Source organism: Protopterus annectens, chromosome 6.part0 (genome assembly GCF_019279795.1).
Source record: "Protopterus annectens isolate FY-2018-M chromosome 6.part0, PAN1.0, whole genome shotgun sequence".
Taxonomy (NCBI): Eukaryota; Metazoa; Chordata; order Ceratodontiformes; family Protopteridae; genus Protopterus; species Protopterus annectens.
The window spans coordinates 1,901,837,711-1,901,860,122 of record NC_056737.1 but is presented as its reverse complement, the minus strand read 5'-3'; the positions used below and the strand labels follow the sequence as shown (position 1 = coordinate 1,901,860,122).

At 39.1% G+C, this 22,412-nt stretch overlaps 1 protein-coding gene across 1 annotated transcript in view; it reads left to right on the top strand.

The window, feature by feature from the left end:
* The window catches only part of CFAP65 (cilia and flagella associated protein 65), a 2,328,717-nt gene that overhangs the window by 1,626,091 nt on the left and 680,214 nt on the right, over positions 1 to 22,412 (top strand). Inside the window, exon 20 of the mRNA XM_044075222.1 lies at positions 13,266 to 13,442. Within this exon, the coding sequence (XP_043931157.1) occupies positions 13,266 to 13,442 (177 nt within the window). The remainder of the gene's footprint in view (positions 1 to 13,265; positions 13,443 to 22,412) is intronic.

Here is a 22,412-nt window from a genome sequence, read left to right as displayed (position 1 = left end):
TCACATAGCTAAGGCTATTGTAACAGTGATCCATCAGAACATCCACTGTTATGGTAAGTTTGCTTACACAACTGTACTTTCTTCTGAAGATGTCTTGTTTCCCAAGACCCTTTGTATTTTACAGTGTATCCCTATGTGAGTTTCATTTAAGCTGGTGTCCAAATGGGATAAGCAGCCTTTTACCTCTGTGACCCTAATTGCACCTCTGGGACTCTTTCCGTTAACATTGTCACTAAAGACAGTGCAGGTGTTATGGTCTGTAGACCTTTGATCCTTACATTGGTGCATTACTGGCATTGCCTTGAGATCCCCTCAGAGTGGATCTCTCTGCTGGCTAGGACAGTATTGTTGCCTAAAGGGTCTAGCTGTAGGTTTACATCCTTTTGGACTACTTTGTTAAAGGCACTTACTGTCTGCTGCAGTAGGGAACTGAAGGCATTTAGTCCATCATAATATGTTAATAAAATTTTCCATGTCTTCAGTCGGTCTGTGCTGAGGGATTTGAATCCAGAAGGGAAGGCATGCCATGGCTACGTATTGCTGGTGACCTTATTCAACAATGTGTTATAAACTGCTTGGTGAAAACACTTCCCCACCCTTGTCTGAGAAATGAGTTTCATGAGATATTGGTAGTTTGGGTGTGTGTCCTATCCTGGATCTATCATAATTCCCACCATAGTTTCAACTTTAACTTTTCCCACTCACAAAGAATTAACATATACTTTATGTGGTTATATATTTCCTCTAATCATTTAGTGAACCTCTCATGCTATGTTAAATAATGTTATAGTGTTCAATATTTTGCACTTCAAATATTTCTAAGGTTATGCAAATGTACTAAAGTCTACAGTAGATTTTGGTTAGACTTGGACCCTTTGTTTTATGCGTATGTATATTTGTATCCATCTGTCTACATATATATGTACATACACTACAAGCTGTTTGGTTACTACAAACCATTTACTATGGAGTCCAGGACTTGAATAACTGTCTAAAAACAAAATTTCAGAATTTTTCCTTTTAAATGCATATGTTTTTATGAAATGCTCTGCTCTATGTGGCAGTTGATTTATGCACTCTTGAAACAGTAGGTATTATGCCTGTGTACCAATGTGTATTAAAAATTCTAAAATAAATCTTAAATATTTGAAAATTACCATTAGGTCACTCAATTTGTAGACACTTTACCTACCATGCCAATAGAAGAATGGCATATTTTTGAGTAGTTTTGTGTCACTGATTCTGAAATAGTAGCTGGATAGATCTGCTTCTCTTCACACAAAACCTGAACTAGAACAACCTAAGTGGATTTGTTTGTTACAGATTTCCACACTCTGACTTGAAATGTTTGAATTTGTCACACTCATTCTCACTCCTGGAAGGGAGATACCTTCCCTGCTCTTCAACTCAGATGAAATTTAATGAATTTCACTGATTCAGAAAGTACTGTTCATGCCCAAGAACAAATTCACCATACTTTAGAGTTATAGCATCAAAATGAGCAAAACAACTGTGGCTCACACTTCAATTAATATGTAAGTATTGTCTGCATATATGACAATGTTGGAAATATCATGTGTTAAATTAGTAAACAGTGAAAAGAAAATGAGGTCTAGAAATAAATCCTGCTGTGCTCTGGTGTTAAGCATGCCTATCACTGACACTGAGAGGCAGTTGCTGCTGCTTCTGCCTCCAGCTAACTTTTGACAGAATTTAAAATATTGCTTCAAAAATTAAGTTTATTTTTTTGAGCAACATTAGGTGATTTACAGTTTTGAATGCCCTTATCTTATCAACAAAAGGCTTCCTGTAATATAACCACCATTTGGATTACTAATGATGCTCTCTTTCACAGTGTACAATGCAGTCCTGGTGCTGAAGCAGTTATAGAAGCTGTGTTGCTTGTTACACAGTAGACCGTAACTATTTTATGTGGTCAAAAATCTGTTTATACACAATTCTTCAACATTTTAATTAAAGGGTAGACATTTGAAATAAGCCTGTTTGGGCATAAAACTTTGGAGGAGGAAGTATAACAGTAGTGTTTGAGGAGAAAAGGAAAATGCCAGATGATGAGGGACTGTAAATGTAAGTGAGCAATATCTCAATGGATGAGGAAGCCATTCTTATGAACGCTAGATGTAGCCTGTTAAATGTAGCAATAGAGTTTGTGTTTAGACTTTTTTTAATGTCCCAAAATCCATGACTGCTATTTCTTTAAAGTAAAAGGTTGGGTAGTAAACTGCAAGTTGGTATATTCCTGAGGTACCTCTTTGTTCACTTTTTACTGAATTAAGGGTTGAGTTGTGGGATTATTAACAAGATTTTAAATGGTTATAAGAAGGACGTGTCTACAGTTTTTGGCTAAGTTTACATTGTCATTGTTAGATAGGATAACAGAAAAGCAAGTGGCATTTGTAATGCCATCTGTTAGCTGTTTCAGTCCTCTGAAATTGTTTTGTGGTAGATGACAGTGCATCTTACCTCTTTCTGACATAGGTACCTTTTACTGTTTGTAGCTTTTCTAGCTGCTTTCCTGTTGTCAAAGTTTGATGGAACTGTACATTTAGGAGGTTTTTTCCTAGCATTATCAAGTATTAGTATAGTATTACTGTTAGTGTTTCTAAGATCCATGTAAGATCAGTGCTGTTAATTCCAGTGTTGTGCATGTCAACAGATTTATGCCTAAGAAATAGGCAAAGAAATTCTTGTCCACCCACAAGCCCAAGTTCACAGTGGCTAAAATGGAGGTGGCACTAGAGGGCATCCATCTCCATAGTAGATAGCTCTTGGCAGTGCATTTTACTGACCAACTTTTCCATGAACGTGTCTGGTGGGAAGTTGTCACCAGTATTAATGTTGTGGATGATAAGGAACATAATTATGATATGGTCCACTGTCGAGTAACTGATGTGATCCATGCTGCCACACATAGACCAGAGGCAGGAATGAGTAACCTCAAGATATTTGCAGTATCTCTTCATAATGCGGGCTGCCAAGTGTTCTTCATCTTTTGCCTCACCATCTCTGAGGGTCTTGAAAAAGTCCATCTGCAAGAAGACACAGATTGACTCCCCAGTAGAATCAGCTTGGCCAGACACTGATGGCAAGGAGGATTGAGATTTCCGAAGTAATGTTGTTTTGGATGATAAGGCAGGGGGAATGACACAATGACCCTGTCTCCTCCCCAAAGAGAACAGTGAAAAAGGCCTTTTGGTCCCTCCAGCAGACTCCTTAGGTTATCCATCCATTGGTGGATATGGTCAAGGTAACCTCTAGTGCTGCATGGTGCTCTAGTTACTAGGAAATCTACTGGATCCTTTGCCCACTGAAAGATCAAAATTTGGTCAGAGAAAAATGCCCCTAATGCTGACATACCTGCAGTTCATCCCCTAGATTAGTAAATCTTGGAGTATGGACCATTTAGGGAATCTTGTTTGTACATCCTCCATGTTTTCTTTTGAGGGCCATATCTGACATGATTGACTTCAGGTGAGATTTGGTACAGAGAATTCACCAGTTGCTGAATCAGTTGCCATGTGTAACCAAAGATAAAATATCACTGCAATAATTAATTTATTATTTAATATTATTTAATTTATTTATATAATACATAATGCTAACAGTGCTATTGTTTTCACAGGTGTGCTCATACTCTTCTCAAGATTTTACACTCATCAGAATCTTAGCTGTAAATGCTATGTAAATTCTGTATACTCTTTCTCCTTGTGTTTTTATTTGCAACATGCACATACTATAAATCACAATTGTTAATGTTTGTAGACAAACCTGTGACTAAGTGTTAGCTTGCCCTTGCTTTGTAAATGTTAATTTCTACGTTTGCTTATTTCACTTTTGCTTTCTAAGCATACTGTCCCAGGCAGTGCCTAAAATTGAGCCATGATGATAAGTGCACTATCCCAGTAAGCACATCTAAATAAATAAATAAATAAATAAGACAAATAGATTGCTTTGAATTATCTAAGCAAATATTAAAGAAAAATAATAAGTTATATCATAGCACATTTGGGACATGTCGTGTTTGTGAGATTTTTTTTTGAAGTCTGATGCATTATAAATATCAATTCTTATTATAAGTGTAGTTTATAATATTGCAGAATGTTCATTCAGAGCTGCAGCATCTGGTATTGTGATGTGCTGGTATGCTTACTTCAAGCTTATTACCTTTGTCAAGGACACCAAGATTACTTTTATGAATCTTCTCTACCAGGTTCATTGTTTCTTTGGCCTTCATATAAAGGCACATTTGGAAACCATGTAAAAAGATGGTAAAAAACTGTTTGCTGTTGGTGTAAAGGTTCAGATGTGTCAATGAGTCTTTTCATGAATGCAAAGTTGTCTACTTCAGATGAGATTCAGACATGTGCAGCAGGAAAAGAAACAATCTCATAAGTGCCTTTATACTCACAGAAACTTACAGAGAGGTTGATCTTCCAGACAAAATAAGTAGCATGACCTACCTTCAGGTGGACAATAGCAGCATCTCTGAGATCTTTGCCAGCTGTCCTGATCTCCACCTTCCTGCATGGTAGGTAAACCCAATGGAAAGTTGGATAAGGACAATGATATCTAGGGGGTGTACAGTCTCCTTCCACTATTACCCATGCCCCATAGATATTACCACTGCCTGATATCTAAAATCTTCAAAAACAGAATAGAGGTCATCAGCTTTGTGTAACAAAGAACCTCTCAGGAGGTCTCACCAGACTTGCTAAGGTTAGGATTTACCTCTCAGGAGGTCCCACCAGACTTGCTAAGGTTAGGATTTTACTTCATATTATTTTTTAGTGCAATGAAAACAAAGGAAATTTAGTTTGATTCTGGATTTAATAGGACAAAACAGTTTTATTCTCTAAGAAATCCATCCTTCTTTGCTTATCTAAAGGAGATTATACATGCTCTTTGGACCTCTGGGGCACATATCCTGACATCAAGATTGCCAGGAGGCATTTCCATTTCTGGGTAAGAACTAGTCATTACCAGTTCAGGGCTCTTGTATTTGGTCTCACATCACCCCCCCCCCCCCAATGTGTTTAGAAAATGCATACTCATAGTAGCAACCAACCAAAGACTGCAGGTTTCATGAATTTTCCCAGTTTAGATTACAGATTCATAGCTCATCCTTATAAAAATCTGAACTTGGCTTAGGAGATTCTTTCTATGATGCTCCAGTCTCTAACAGTATATCTTGTGAAATCCTAGTTGGGTTTTCCCAGATAATAATGTTCATTGGTTGCATTTGAGAAACATTAAGCTGCATGGCTTGTCTTCTTGTGGATAAAGTTCAGCTTCTACAACACATGGCATCTCTGCTGCTGGACTTTCCTTCAGCTTATGCTCATCTTTGTCTTAAAACTGTAGGTCTGGCTGCTGGCAATCTGTGTGGTACCCTTTCCAAGGTACCATACAGAGATATTCAAAGGACATTAAGAGTTCTGTGTTTACAGTTATCATATCTGCTGCCCACATTGGTCAGGACCTCTAGATACATACAAGAGATATCCATACAGAGTCATCAGTTCCAGAGTCCTACTTCCTTGGTGGTAGTCCTTCGAGTGGAGGGGGACTGTCCAAAATGTATGAAACTCCAGAGAGGAAAATCTTCACATCATTATGATAAAGAATAGAGCAATCATTCTTATAGTTCAAGCATTTCAGGTCTCCAACCCCAGAGTATGATGGTCATCCACAGGGAAAACATAGTAGCAGTATGATACCTCAGCAAGCTTTTAGGAATCTGCTTATATGTCCTGTGTCAAGAAACTGTGAGAGTTTGTGAGTGGGCTATGTCATCCAGGCACTCACTGATAGCCAACAATATTTTATGGGGAAACCAGTTCACTTGTGGATAGGCTGAGGCACAATCTGCTGATGCCTTGCAAGTTGTCCCTCAGCCCATCAGTAATTCAAAAGATTTTCTATCTTTGGACAAATTCTGCTAAGACCTGTTTGCATCATGACCAGTGCCAAGTGCAGCAGTTTCTATTCCCTAATTCTTCTGCTGGCAAGACTTTCCAGAGTGCATTGGTCCAGAACTGGACACCAAGATTCCTTTTCATTTTTTCACTATTGCTTTGATGAGGAGGTTTATTCATAAAGCAAAGAAATGTAAGCCCAAAGTCTTCTCATAGCCCTGTTTTGGTTTTGGCAGTTGTGGTTCTCCCTGCTTCTGTTACTTGTTGAAGAACACCCCCATCCAGTCAGCATTTAGTTTCCCTTATCTCTGTCTGACAAACCCCATCCAGACCTTCTCTTCCTTGTGCTTAATCACCTAGTTTCTCCACTCCCTGTAATGGTTAGTAACTGCCTTTCTTTCCAGGGTAGTCCAGATAATCACATTTTCTCAAAAACTCAATACTGATACGATGCAGGCACCAGTAGTGTAGCTTGTTTGCTCAAAGGTGCAGTGAGTTAGGCCTTCTGCCCTTGCTCTACTGTTTTACAAGTACCTGCTGTGAGACTACAAATGATAAGTGCTCATTACTTTCTGATTAACTAAAACAATATTTGCTGCATATTTGTTAGATTGTCTGCTAATTAAATTCCTCTTACAACTGTAATTAGTGTTCATCTGTTTGTTTTGTTCATTTTACTTGCTTGCTGCACTTGAAAAGCACTAGCATAGACTAGGTTCAGTTTTTTACTGATTCTAGTACTGTTTGTGACCTTTAGAGCTTGTAAAGCAGTTAATCTTTTGTCTGGAGAGCCCCATCCCCCCATGCCCTCATGGCAGGAAGGTACAGTTTGGACTGATCTGGCTAGAATTACTGTTGCAGAGCTCTGTTTAGGGTATTTTTAGTGGATAATTTGAACTTTGGCTGTTTCCTGGTTTTTTTGCTCTAAAAAGTCTGTGTGTAAACCGGTTTGTTGTTTGCTCAAAGCTGCAGTGATTTAGGCCTTCTGCCCTTGCTCTACTGTTTTCCAGATACCTTCTGAGAGACTACAAATGATATGTGCTTATTTTAAACTGTTTTCTGCACTTTCTGATTAACTAAAACAATATTGAACCAGTTTGTGCTTGTTTGTGCATGTTTGCCCATTGTGCAGTATCACGCACTACAGACGCCTGCTCTCTAGTCTCACAAATATAACAAATACTACTCTAAGCCAGAGCTCTTCATGCTTAAACCTACTAATACCTCCCCCTGCTGTATTCTCTCTTCAACTGTTAAAGGCAGAGCAAGATTATTCCTTGGACCATGAACTGTCAGTTTCCCTCATTTTCTCATACCAGTCTGGTTGACATGGGTCTACTGAGGCAGTGTAGCAACTCCCTCATGTACATTGAGAACCCCCTATTTCTAAATCATCTCTGTACCATTTGTGAGACATGCACCTACATTATGAATCTGGATTCACAGCTCTCTCGTGCAATAGATAACAATACAGAGCAGGTTGTCAGCACACCTGCCACAACTCCTACTCATGACACACAGCATACACATAGACCAACATATGTGGAGGTACTGACAAAAAAATCTACCTAAACACCAGAGGCCTCCAAAACAAATACATCTAAACTAACCAAAACACTCAAAACACACAATACACATAAAGGCAAAAGCACAAGTATCTCACCATCAAAGCCCATAAGGCAATGTACATCCACTCCAAATATCTTAGTTATAGGAGACTCTATAGTGAGGCACACAGACATCCCCTCACCAGGCTGAACAAGGAGAAAGTCACGGTCAGCTGTCTTTCTGGTGCCAGGATTCATCAGATCATGCAGGCACTCAAGTCTGTCAACAAGAAGTACTGTTATGATTCAGTCATAGTACATGTTGGTGTAAACGACTTGAGACATACCTCCCTGTACTACATGAAGAGAGATATGATTGAGCTCTCTGATTATGTGTCACAGGCAGGTATGGCCCTAGCCTTGAGCAGCATATTACCCTTGCCTAGGATGATACTACAGTATAAACAGAAAATCATTGACTTCAATAACTGGCTTAGTTTCTGGTGTCATTCTAAGGGGATCCAGTTTAGTTCAGCTTGGGATGACATGATTAATAGACCTCAATGCTTTGCCAGAGATGGCCTTCATCTGTCACCCTTGGAATTTTAGCTACTAGCAAAGGCTGTTGCCACCCCCATAGCATCTTCCAAAAGGGCCTCATAGAAACAGACAACTGGTGCCAGAGCCATGGCCTCAAGCTAAACGCCAAAAAGTGTATAGTCATCCCCCAAAACAGTGCCCACAAATTACCACATAGGTGGTAATCCATTAAGTACAGAAGAAGTCATTAGGGACCTGGGGACCCAAGTTGATAGCAATCTCTCATTTGACAACCACGTGGCCAAAGTGGTTAGAAAAACATTTTATATAGCCCACCTAATCATGAAGGGATTCACATCTAGATCAGGGAGGTCATCGTCCTCTTTACTCATCCCTCATCAGGCCCATAATTGAGTACAATGCCCTTTTGGGATGTACCTTACCAGACACCTGCAGCAACTGGAAAGACCCCAAAAGTACCTCACCAAGAGGATCAAAGGGCTCAAACAGATGCCATACGCTGCCGGTTAAAGAAACTCCAGCTCTACTCAGTGGCATACCGCCTGCTCAGAGGCAATCTGTGCCTGACGATAAAGCCATGTCCAGCCCGAATTAATGGACATGCTGCACCTCAGAAAATCAAATCCCATCGAGCTCTGGCGGAGAGACTTGAACCTCAGCACTGAAATAAATAGGACATGCTGGAGGGACAGATTCATAACCCAGAGGCTCCCTTCACTCTGGAATAAAATCCCAGTCCAGGTTAGGCAGAGTCCCACATTGACTCTCTTCAAGAGGAATCTTGATGAGTGGATGGGAGATCGTAGGTTTACCCCAGCTATCACTTCTGTGTCACTGTTAGACAGAGGCACAGTATACTAACCTCAAAAAAAGGCATAGCAAAATTAATTTAAAATGGGTGGCGAAAGCCAAACACACTCTGGCTAGGCTTATAAATGCCCTAGAGCAGATAGCCTAGTATGAACCTATGAACCTATGAACCTAATCTGTTTTTAGGCAATGTCACAAGGGCAAATTTCCCAACTTAAACATTTCATGAAAAAAAAACAACCTCAAAGGTTATGCTGCTAAATGCTAAGACTCTTAGCATGAAACTGCACTCACTGGAAGAAATCCTCACCTTGGAGGGTGCTGACATCTGTGCAGTCATGGAGACCTGGTTCAAGGCTGTGAAGAGCACCGTACCTGATAACACCAAAGAAAGCTCTTCATGGAAGTGCAGCCCTGCCTGGTGGACAACTGCCGTTAACAGGCTTTACAATAAGAGGAAGAAATTGTTGTCCAAACTTAAGAGGGAGCGTGACCTAAACTGGAAACACTTCCTCCTCAGCTTAAACAAGCAAATAAGACTTCTTTTGAAGTCCTCCAAAACAAAATGCAAGTCCAAATTAGGGTCTTCAACTAAGGACAGCCATAAGGCATTCTTTAGTTACATCTGTAGCCTAAAAGGTAAGACCCAGATTTGTGCCGAACTGGTAGTTAATGATATCACATATACTGAGCCTGAGGACATAGCAAACCTGTTGGCCAATAGATTCTGTAAAAACTTCACTCCCCTATCCCCACCACACATATCCCATGGCATTCCTTCCACCTGTATCTCTAGAGGGCAGATCATAAATGCCCTCTCTAAGACCAAAAACACAGCATCTGTGGGACCTGATAACATCCCAGGCTGCATCCTACATGGACTCCAACAAGAATTAACACCACCATCGGGTATTCTTTTCAATCATAGTCTAAGCACTGGCTTCATCCCAGCTGAATGGAAAATGGCCACTGTTATCCCCTTGCACAAAGATGGTGCTTCCACTGACCCCAGGAACTATAGACCTATTAGCCTGAATAGCCTTATCTGCAAGGCCATGGAGTGAAATATCATGGACCTTATCAACAAAGATATAGGTAATCTTCAAACACTTGACCCTACTCAGTTTGGATTTGTCAAAGGGAGATCATGCCTATTAAACCTGGTGGACTTCTTTGAGATAGACACCAGAGCCCTGAATGACTGAAAAACTGTGCATGCAGCCTACCCGGACTTGACCGAGGCTTTTCCCCACTCAGGCATTATTGACAAACTCACCCAGCTAGGTATCAACCCTTATATTGTTAGGTGGGTTGCTAAATGGCTCACAGATAGAACCCATACAGTCAAAACAGGGGAATCCACCTCCAACAGCAGACCCGTAACCAGTGGTGTTCCACAGGGATCAGTCCTGGGAACTCTACTGTTTGGAATCTATTTCTCTGAAGTACAAGCAAAAACTAAAGGTCTGTAGCTGACTACTGCAAACTGGGACTCGCAGTAGAAATCCCCAGATAATGTCAACATCCTACAAAAGGGTCTTATGCAAACAAATGATTGGTGCCAAAGTCACAGTTTTAAACTCAGTGTAAAAAAATGTATTACCATCCCTTTCAGTAAGAGCAATGTTTTGGCTAACTACCACATCAATGGAAACACCCTAAGCATGCATTCAGTGGTGAAAGACCTGGGTACACAGTTTGACAGCAACCTTACCTTTGATCACCATCTCTCCACAGTGGTGAGAAGGGCATTCTATATTGCTCATTTCATAGGTAAGAGCATTGCCTCCAGAAAAAAAGAAGTTATAACCTCCCTGTACTCTTCCCTCATCAGGCCAATAATTAGGTACAACACCCATTTTGGTATGTACTTTTCCAATCACCAGTAGCAATTGGAGAGACCATAAAGGTTTCTCACAAGGAGAATTCAAGGTCTTCAGCATGTGTCCTATATGGATCAGCTGAAATCACTGTCACTTCACTCTATTTCATGCAGTCTACTCAGAGATGATCTTTGCCTTCCCTATAAGGGAGCGTCTGACTCTGCTTTATTGGAAGTGCTGCATATCCATTAGCCAAATGGCTCACTGGTTACTCGCTCTAAAGGCCTTAACCTGGTATGTGACATAAATAGAACCTACTGGAGGAACAGATTTGTCTCCCAGAGGTTACTGCACTTGTGGAGCAGAGTCCCAGTTCATGTCAAGCAGAGCACCTCTTTGGCCTTCTTCAAGCGCAATCTGGATGATTGGATGGGTAACCGTAAATTCATCCCAGGGGTTCCACGTGTGTCTCTCTTGGACAGGGGCAATAAGCACTGATCATGGAAATACGGGCTTAACTTGGCTAATCTTGTAATGGCCCTAGGGCCATTAGCCTAGTAACTTCCTAGGATCCTATGATCCTTTGATAGAGCAGGCAGGTGGATGATTGTGCACATCTATTAGAGAGGCAGGGCGGGCATGCAGTCACAGCCACATGCCCACAAGTTGATTTCTTTGGTGGAGACTGGGCAGGCCAGTCCTGCTGAAATCAGCACAGGAAGATCTAAGGGATGATACTGTGCTGATATCCATTGAATGTCCTACCCATGAATTGACACTGAGCAGGTGCAAGTGAGGTAAGGCATAAAGAAAAAATCCCAAACCACCCAGTATGTCTGCCTAAAGAATGGCCCCTTCCAGCCATCTGTTGCCCCTTGTTATGGGGGAATGAATGGGCTAATTGGCTAGGAGGAGACTGATGACCAGGAGGCAGCATGGACAAAACAGAACACAAAAAATAAATAAAAACTAATACTTGTAAGACTTTTAGAAATAAATGGATACACTTATGCATATGGGTCACTTCTAAAAAGCTGGCCCCTTTTACTGCTGCATTTCCCACTGTCTTAGAATATCCTGCTAAAATACACTCAAATACTTGACTCTATACTTACTCATTCCTGTCAAGGTCTATTTAGCAGCTATATCTAATTCTTTCTTGGTGCTTATTCTTTATTCTTGGCTTACTTAAAGGCATGCAGAGTCCTACCAGCTGTACAAAGGTAGAGAGGTTTCTACAACTAGTGGAAGTATAGGAAACCACACTTGTTGAGACCAAAATGAGGTTATGATAATGAGTTTTCACTGAAGCCTCCCACTGAAAAATCCTGCTCCTCCACAGAACCTTTACATCATGTTTTAAAAGCTTTTCCTCCATTTGGAGTTGCAGATTCAGCCAAGATGAAGTTCCTCTCATGAATTCTTTTTTCCATATTTATTTGTTTTTATGTGTTTTAGCCCCATGGTTCCAAATGTGTGAGTTTAAAGAACATCCCTTCTCCTTCTGGCCATTATTTCTATCCAGAATTTCTGTGTTGAGAACTAGTTCAACTGGTCTGCCTTATCTGATTTTTCATGTCAGTTTCCTTGCATACCAATATTTACATCTTCCAGTGCCCTTCTCCTGATATTCTAGCTATGTGGAGTAACTCTTTCACCATGTGGATATTTACTAACATTTGAAGTTTTGTATATCCATAAGACCAGATGTGTCCCAAAGATTCTCATCTGTTCCTTTTCTAACAAGAAGCACAAATCTAACATTTCTGGCAAAATGGATTACAGACTGCATTCACTTTTATTATAACTGGTATAATAAGTCTATTTCATCATTTAAAAACTCATTCTACTAAGGTAATTGCTACTTTTGCAAGGCACTAAATGATACCCATAGCCAGCTCTTCCTTTGGGGCTATGATTATAAAGTTTATGTTTTTGAGAGTGAGACAGCCAAAGGTTATTAACTTGGAATTCTGTCCTACTGTTGAAGAGACTTGATCAACTCATCATAGCTCTCAACAAATCAGGGACAAATCCAGAAATAACCAGGACAATCAGGGACACTTTTAAAATATTATTACTATTAACTTAAGACATTGACAGAATAAGAGAATTCAAAGTAGTATATAACTATAATTATTGTCATTATTTATTAAGTATAAGTCACCACCTTTTCACTAAAAGTTGCCAGATTTAGGAAGGATTGAGTGACAGAACTGAAATTTGAGTCAAAATCAGGAGTGGGTGAGAGTATGCTCCTCATACTAGATGTGAAAGTTATGTTCTAGCTATAATGATAGAGGTGGAAGAGCAGATCCCTCCTCTGTGATATGCTGTCTCTCCTCCCCTACATGTATCTCACTTGGTCTACAGTTTTACTGTTGATTATTCACTGTAGGTGACATGTGCCAGATACTATTTAATACATTTTCATGTATATGCTGGAAGGTAACAGCACAGCATTTGTTATGATGTTTCACAGGCTATCTGTTTATTATTTTTATAAAAGCTACTGACTGTATCTTTGATCTTTCTGAAGACTGAATGTAAACTAATGCATTAATCTATTCCTTTACATAACCATGCAGGGCTTTCCTTTACCCATCTGATCAGCAGATTGAACTGGAATACTGGGCAGAGAGTGGAGAGTTTGATTCTGAAGAGCTCCATCAGATGAGAATACAAGATAACCAGCTCTTCAGTATTACACCAAAAGTGGGCCATCTTCTTCCAGGACAAGAAATAACAGTAAAGCTTGCCCACAGGTAAAAATAATACTTTAATTCCAGTCAACAGCGTAGTTGAATACACAGGGCAGTTTGATTGTCACGCAGTGGTAGAGTTTATGTGTCAGTATAGTGATTCGCTCTTGTCACTGTATTGGCAATGCAAAATGCTGGCAAAATGGGCTTTGGCGTGATCCTGCACTAATTACTGGTCTTACTGGCTAGATGATTTGGGAGTCCCACATCATTCATAATACTTATGAAGCAGCATGAAATAAGTAATGATTCTTACTGATACTTCTATTATATTTTCTATGGACACAGTCAGTGGCTGGAGCAATCATGTATTTTGTGACAAGTAGAAGGAAATGTTTTTGAATAATTGCATATATTTTTAATATCTGCAAATGTGCATGACAACTTTTATCTCAATATTTGATCTGTTGTAGTTTTGATTACAGCACTATTCTTCTCTAAAACAATGCATTTTCTTTCACTCTTTCTCAGCCTCGTAACCATTCACACAGTTGTTTCTGTTTCTTCTTATTATTACCTTTTTATTGCCTCCATTCTCCTTACCTCCTCTACACAATGACCTTTACTAACAAACACCTTTTAACTAACACCAAACATTTGCAATAGCAATTATTCACAACTAACACAAAACGTTTACAATGTCAATTACTCCACATATTCATGTAAATTGTAATATTTTATGATAGTTTCATCTCTTCTGTTATTCTAACATACAAAGTACTTGTAAATGATCCTAAAACTGTAATTGCTATATGTATTTTATAGTCTTTTTCTATGTACTTTGGAGCTTTTCTTCACTGGTCTCTACTGAAAATGGACTATTGCTCAGACTGTTGTGGTTAACAAATGGAATGCATACATACATACATAAATACATGGACACAGACGTACATAAATAAATAAATAATATTTGCTTGGCTTGAACTAATAGCCAAAACTCTAAAAAAATCAAGAGTTATCAGTTCAGTAATGAATCTCTGTTTGCTCCACTGTCATACTGATTCACAAATATTTGCTTCTCATCCAAAGAGTCTTGAAAGGGACTTATAACACACAAGACAGACAAAATGCCTTATAATCCAACTGTAAGCATCTATTTTTCGTATGGAGAATTATTTTCAAACTCAAATACTCTCAGAATCCAGATATGTTTAACTCTTTTGGCATACTTTTAAATCAGAAAAAATATGTGCTTAGAAAGAGGCGGGACAGGCTGCTACCTTCATCTATCAAAAGAGCAAAATCAAAATCCAAATATCTGGTGCAGTGCGAATAACAGAAGACCAGGAACCAAATAGAAAATGCACCAAACAAGCCTGTATACAAACTCCGTTTATTGCAGTAAAAACACACCAAGATTAAGCGCTTTCATTTTCCACATAGAAGACTTCATCAGAATAAAGCACACTGATTTGAGAACCATCTTTATACCAGTACATGTTACATAATATGTAAAATTGAGCCAATGATATGGTCAGAAAAATTTGGGTCTATATTAGATGAACGAAAGTTCATCTTAGCGAACGCTCACATGAGTGAAAATTGCAGAACTCGAAACCGCAATTGTGAGATTGCGGTACAGTGAAGATGGGAATATTTGCCCTTTCCTCACTGTAGTGCGATCTCAGAGTTGGAATATATATTTAGCGGGGGGTGTGGGAGTCGCAGCCCACCACAATTGCAATTTTGAGTCCCTGGATTTTTGCTCATGTGAGTGTTCACTAAGATGAACTTTCGTTCATCTAATATAGACCCAAAAAAATCACATGAACAATATTAATTAATCAAAATGTTAATATTCAAACTGACCTAGCTTGCTATAAATAGATAACTATTATATATTAAATACCTTCAGCATATGTTTAAAAAAAAACAGGCGCAGTAATGCATAGAAAAATGTTAAAATACTTAAAGTTTCATAGATTTTTCTTTCAGGGCTGGAAGAATAGTCAAGGAATCATTTATACCCAGTGGAAAATTAGCTGCTAGTCTGAGTTAACACACCAGCTCTTTTTTACTTAATAAATTCTTTCAGTCACCCCCCTCAAATCTATGTCCACTGTATCCAGAATACCAACTTTAAAACCTATAAAATTGGAACAAGTGAGGGAATGCCATTATAATACATTTGTGTCGTTCTTTTTTTGTTGTCATTTATGTGCTCATAGATTCTGCTTTTCAACGCCCTCTCCATTTTCCCAACATAGAATCCGTTGCACGTATCACATAGAGCAAGGTGCACTACTCTGGTGGTAAAACAATTACCTTTCTTAAATGTAACCTTAGATGCCATCTTATTAGCTAGGGAGGTTTGGGGTGCTTTAAAAATATTAGTACATTGAGAGCACCTCCCACAGGGTGTTGTACCACGACCACTCTCTATCTGTAAATTCACCTTATTTTCCATAAGTTTTTTAATATTTATGCCAACCTTGCTAATAAAAACCGGTCTCCCACTGCATGCTTAGTCATTCTATCTACAAATAATGTCAAATTGTGTATTTTGGAGCCACTGGCAGCAACAATGGGTTCAGTGGTGCTTTTGTGTATTTTTGGGACGCAGAATATAACCGGCACCTTAGGATAGGAATTAGTAAGAAATTTAAAGAGGTCATTAGTAATACATTTGCCCAGGACATATTCTTCTAAATAACTATCAATACGTTAATATGCAATATTTATTTGTTTCTTAGGAACCTGTACATAGTTCTCTTCAATGAATAAATTATTCTGCATAATGGAATAGTCCTCTGAACTGAATATTACTGTACCACCTGGGCAAAGGCAGGATGCTACTAAGGGCTAGGGTCATACCTGCCTGGGCCACATGATCTGAGAGCTCTTCCATGTCTCTTTTCATGTAGTCCAGGGAGGTATGTCTCAAGTCATTCACTCCAACATGGACAATGACAGAGTCGTATTTGTAATTGTTGTGGAGTGACTGAGTGCATGCATTATTTGGCGGATCCTGGCACATAACAGGCAGCTGACTGTAATTTTCTCCTTGTTCAGCCTGGTGAGTGGGACATCAGTGTGCCTGACTATAAAGTCACCTATGACTAAAGTGTTGGGTACGTTGTCTTGCCTTAGGGGCTGTTGTTGGGTGGCACACTGGTGTTGTGAGCTATGTCATACTTTGGTTGTCATTGATGTTTGTGTTTCAGCTTTGAAGGTCCTTTTTGCTTGGGCAAGTTAATGTTAAGGGCCTCCACATATGTGGGTTTAGTGTTGCTATGTGTGGGTATTGGTGGTGAGGGTTTGAAGGGCTATGTGTTGCTTGAGGTGTAGTGTGGGTATTAACCTTTTCTTCTCTTGATTGTCTAGCACAATCTTGGCTGAAGAGAGCTTTGTTTTCAGTTTGGTTATGTAAGTGCATCTCTCGCAGGTTGTAGTGTTGGGTGGTAGGAGGAGAGGGTTGTCTGTGTACATGAGGCAATTGCTGCATTACCCAGTATGCCCAGATTCACCAGGTGGACAGAAGAAATCACCGGAAGCTGACTCTTGGACATGCCTGGTTAGATGCTTTATTTTATTTTTTTTATGTAAAGTACAAGAGCTGTTTTCCCTTACCTTGGCAAGGTCCTTTGCGGTTATAGGCTGTTTAGTGCCTATGATTAATTTCTCCTTATTAACAAGGAGAGTTGAGTGCTTGTATCAGTTTAAGGCTACTTAGTGCTTTCCAGCAGGTTTTAGAGCATGTGCTAGTCACAGGAACTCCAACCAGAAAGAGTCAGGAATCAATGCACTCTGCTCCTACTCTCACCAGGATCAGAATATAAACACAGATTCCAAGCTGTCACCTATAAAACAGTTATTAAGCTTTCTGGTGATCAGCAGTCTACAGGAAATAATGTAACTGCACTCCTTCTCTCACTAGGAGAAAACAAAAGCACTAATCCCAAGATGACTACTGAGATGCAAAATGTGGGCTCTCCAGTAACTGCTGGTCTTGCAATAGATGCTTAAAGGTAAGATAAAAATGATTTATCTTAAACACTGCAGTGTGCACTAGAGGAATTAGATGTGAAAGTAGGTAACTTTTACCTCAGTAAAAAGTTAAGTTTTAGTGGAGAGTCACTATTTTTAAAACAGAAAGATAGATTGAAAGGGGTGGTCACTTTTGTATTCTGGTACTATGGAATACAGTAGGTTGGCCAATAAATTTAAATAGTTGAAGGGGAGTGATTTAACAAAATGATAATTTTATGCTTACTCATACAAGCCAGTAAAAGCAGAGAGGAAATGAGATCTATGGTCAAATTAACATGAGGGGCAGGCAACTAGAAAGACAGTGGTGTTTAAGAACACAACAGTAACTGGGTGGAAGGGTGGGAACATTTATTTCTGTCTGACTCACAAGAGACAAAGCAAACTAACCTTTCCCTCACAGCAAAGTGTAACAGAGTCTGGGTGAGCCTTTCTAGTAAAGCTCTGAAATGTTTTATTTTACCCCTTAAATAGATAGAAGGTTTAGTTCCTAGCTCCACCCCCTCAGTTCACAGATGATTAACCTTAACTGACCTGTTCTATCTTATGTGAGTCTTTAATTGACCTGTTCTAATTTTTGCCTGACTCAAAAGAGACAGAGCTGTGGTCTTATTTCAAGTTTTAATATGCAGTTAAAAGCAGACTACAAGTAAAACACAAGGTAAAGAAAACAAATCACAAATCACAGTATTCAAAATAGGAAAATGCAATAAAGTAATACAAAATACAACAAATAATAAGCAAACTAACCTTTCCCTTACAGCAAAGTGTAGCAGAGCCTGGGTGAGCCTTTCTAGTAAAGTCATACAGACTAGGCCGTAACTTATTCCATGTTTCTGTTCTCCAGTATTTTTTATGTTAAGAGTAGTGTTCCCCATTGACTGCACTGGACTTCATTAATTTCATGTGTTTATATTGAAAAGGAATTAAAAATAGTTTACATTTTTAATGACTAGGCAGCCTCATTATTTGTTTTCTGCAGTAGTTGCTGATGTCAGTTTTAATATTTTTTTTCTTTTCTGAAGTGGCAATTCATTTATTTGATGCCCTTTGGTACTTTATTTACTGTTAGTTTTGTAGTCTGATTATGTTTTAAGGTAATGTAATTGTAGTAGGTAGAATCTGGTCCAGTTTTGTTGGTAATGACATTTTCTGACAGGCTAGTAGCAGTTGGTGTTCTTTTTTTATCTTAACTGATTTATTTGTGATAAGGATGTATGTTGTTTTCAGGGCTGTTGATTTAGACAGGCAGTGTTGTTTTGTTGAGGTCTTTCTAGTCAAATATTCCAACTCAAGGAAGCCTACTAATACCAAATATAAAAATAAAAAAATGTGTTTATTCTCTTTAGTGGTTTCATCCACTTCACAAACTCGGAACTTCATCAAAAAATCAAATTGATGTTTTATGCATTCTTTTTTGCAGTGTGAATCGTTTTTTTAAATATTGTGACGAATGGGAAGTGTGGTCTATCACAGTCCCTGAACCTCGCAATGCTAAAACTTTCACCACCCCACATTAAACTAATTGTAAAAGGAAAGTAGTCCTTTTTTGCAATCAATCAACAAAAATATAAAAAAATGCATAAATCCAACACTACTTTTAGATACAAATACCTGAATAGTGGCACTGTTAGTGAAAGTTTTTTTTCAGAAGGTAATGTGTAGGGTTGGGGTTAGGGGTAGGGTTAGCATTAGCACACATGTGAAGAATGATTCAGTAGCTCAGCTCAAAATTAAACATTCCAGAAAGATAGTGTGACTTTGATGGAACTGAAACTGTTTAATGATCTAGCTCCCTATTTGCTGCCTGCAAGGAAAACAAATCAATTTGTTTGTATATGTTTGTAGTATTTGGCTTTTGGAAATATGCAATATTTATACTTATATTACCCAAAATGCGTTATCATCCCCTTTGGAAAAAACACAGTTCTCACAAATTTCCACGTTGATGGGAGCCCACTGAACAATGAAGGGGACATAAGAGATCTGGGCATACAGGTCGACAGTCACCTCACCTTTGACCACCACACTGCCACTGTGGTCAGAAAGTCCTTCTATGTGGCACATCATATTACCAAAGGTTTCAAATCTAGGAAGAAAGAGGTCATCATCCCTCTGTACTCATCCCTCATTAGACCAGTCATCGAATATAACGCCCTTTTTGGCATGTACTTGACCAGACACCTACAACAGCTGGAGAGGCCCAAAAATGACCTCACAAAAAGGATCCTAGGCCTTAAACACATGTCCTACATGGACAGACTCAAGAAACTTCAGCTGTTCTCAGTCTATTATCATTTGCTTAGAGGTGATCTCTGCTTGACTTACAAAGCCATGTCCGACCCAGTTGAAATGCTACACCTAAAGAAATCCCAATCCCCCATGCCACACGCTCCAGAGATCACAACCTCATTACCACAATTAACAGAACATGCTGGAGGGACAGGTTCATCTCCCAAAGACTGCCCATACTCTGGAATAAGCTTCCCATTCATGTCAAGCAGAGCACCGTGCTGGCCTTCTTCAAGAGAAATCTTGATGATTGGATGGGTAACAAAAAGTTTACCAGGGATCACTCCAGTTGCCCTACTGGATAGGGGCACTGTGAACTAACATCAGGTGGCACAGTGTCTGGGCAGTTTTTTAGGGCTAGGCATTAGCCTAGTATGCACCTATGAACCTAGTTATGGGCTACTAGTAACAAGTAGAACTGGAGAGGCAAGGTCATGAGTTGGAGGGAGTGAATGTCTGGGCAGATCTGCAGAGGGTGGACCAGTATTTTTTAGGGGGAGAAAACCATAAAGTTATCTCAGATAGCTAGGACAGAATTGAAAGAAAACAGAATTGCTAGGGCCAGAAAGGGGATACAATGAAGAGTCTAATATTTAGTCTAGCTATGGTGTTCTGGAGAATGGATTTTTATTCTGCTATACTCTCACTGGCTATTTGCAGTTGCATTATATTATCTATATACTCATATCTCACATCCAAATGTAATACTATGTCTGTTTTCACATTCATATGTAATAACATACATATGTTTTTCTCAAGCACCATTTTGTTGAACCTAGGTATTTGATTAAATGAATTGTTTGCATTAATAGATGTGCTTGTAGTACATGGTACGCAGGTGAATTATGCTATACCCAGACTTTCTTATGTAACAAGTTATAGCCATATATATTGATATCTCAGTTGTATGCATTTCCATGGTCCAAGTCCTGGATGAAATGGCTCCTTGAGTCAGTTCACTTATTTATTAACAAATATAAAATAAAAATAAAATAAAACATCGGAACTTTAAATATTCATCCTGTATCAGACTTATGCATACCTAGGAAGAAATGGGACCACGATATCAACTGCTCATCTATCTCATGGGATATAACAATGTACACGAGGAAAATATCTTTCTTGAGTACAGATACACAAAAAATACAACACTGTGTATGTTAACTTACCATAATGTTAGATATTTAAATATATCACTGTTGTAGTAGTCTAAGCTATATGGTTTATATCTTGCCAAGGATATGACAACCGGCCAACATCAAAAGTTTTAGGCCACCTTCTGCATGCCCTAATTGCAGTAGTTAGGGTGTCAAACCATATGAGGTTTCTTGCCTCTGAGTAAGGGAGGTTAGAGTCCTATCAATTAGGTATGTGCTAAAAAAGATGTAAATAAATCTATCATCATCCTAGCAAAAATATATGACATAAAAAAGGGGGATGGAGAATAGATGTCCCTACTCCAATAGTGATCTCTTTGAACATCAACTGTTATAGTAAGTTAAATTACACAACTATATTATGTTCATCATTGGATCATTGTTGCAGTAGCCTAAGCTATATGGGTGGATTACTTGAGCTTAGATATAAAAGGAGGTGGTAGAAGGATCAGAGTCCAGGAGCCACTGGAGAATAGTCTTAGCAAAACCTGCTCTGGACCTGGAAAAGTAATTCAGTTTGTTGTGTTTTGAATAAGTAGGCACAGCAGACTAAGTGGCTGCCACTAGAATATTTCTAGAGTCTACCCCTTTCCAAACAGCTACAGAAGAAGCCACAGCACTGGTAGAATAGGCCCTGGCCTTGCTTGGAATTTACTTATTATAGGTTCATAGGATCATAGGAGTATACTAGGCTAACAACCACTAAGGCCTTTATAGGCCTAGTTATTACTGATTGTCTCTGTCCATTAGAGACATATGTGCAAGTCCAGGGGTACATTTCTGATTACCCATCCATTGGTCCAAGTTGTGTGTAAATAGGGATTTAGAGGAACTCTGCCTCACATAGATGGGGAGCTTGTTCCAGATAATGGGAATTCTCTGACAAACATGTCCCTGTGTCTCTCTAATGTGCCCCGTTTATGTCACAAGCAAAATTTAGGTCTTTTAATCTAGTAGCTCTAATGCCGTTTTGTTTTGTAGATGTGCAAAAGGTTTTTCAAAACAGGGTCCAGGGATGACTTGTATGCCAGGCAAAGATCGCATCTCAGATGTCAGGTACTGAGTAAAGAGACAGGGCTTTGAGGTAATCAGTGTAGGACATTGTGATTACTCCCTATTATTCCTAGAGTAGCAAACAAATAAAATAAATAATAATAATAGCATGAGACAATCATCTGGGAATTGTCTGCTTTGATACCAATTGTCCCCTTTTCTTAACTTCATATAAGGTAAACAGTTTATCAGAAACTGTTCCTTGTAAAGGTCTATGTTTTCTTGAGGAAGAAAAGTCCACATGAAGGATGTATCCAGAAAGCACCCCAGAAACACTCTGCTGTGAGAAGGAATGAGAGAAGATTTCTGTATGTTCATCTGGAACCCCAGCTTGAGAAGAAGATCCTTAATTCAGACCAGAGATTCTTGAAATTTTGAAAAAGAGTCTGTAAATGTAAGACAGTCATCTTCTTCTTCTTCTTCTTCTTTCAGCTTTTCTCGGTTAGGGGTCACCACAGCGGATCATCTGTCTGCTCATGATTGG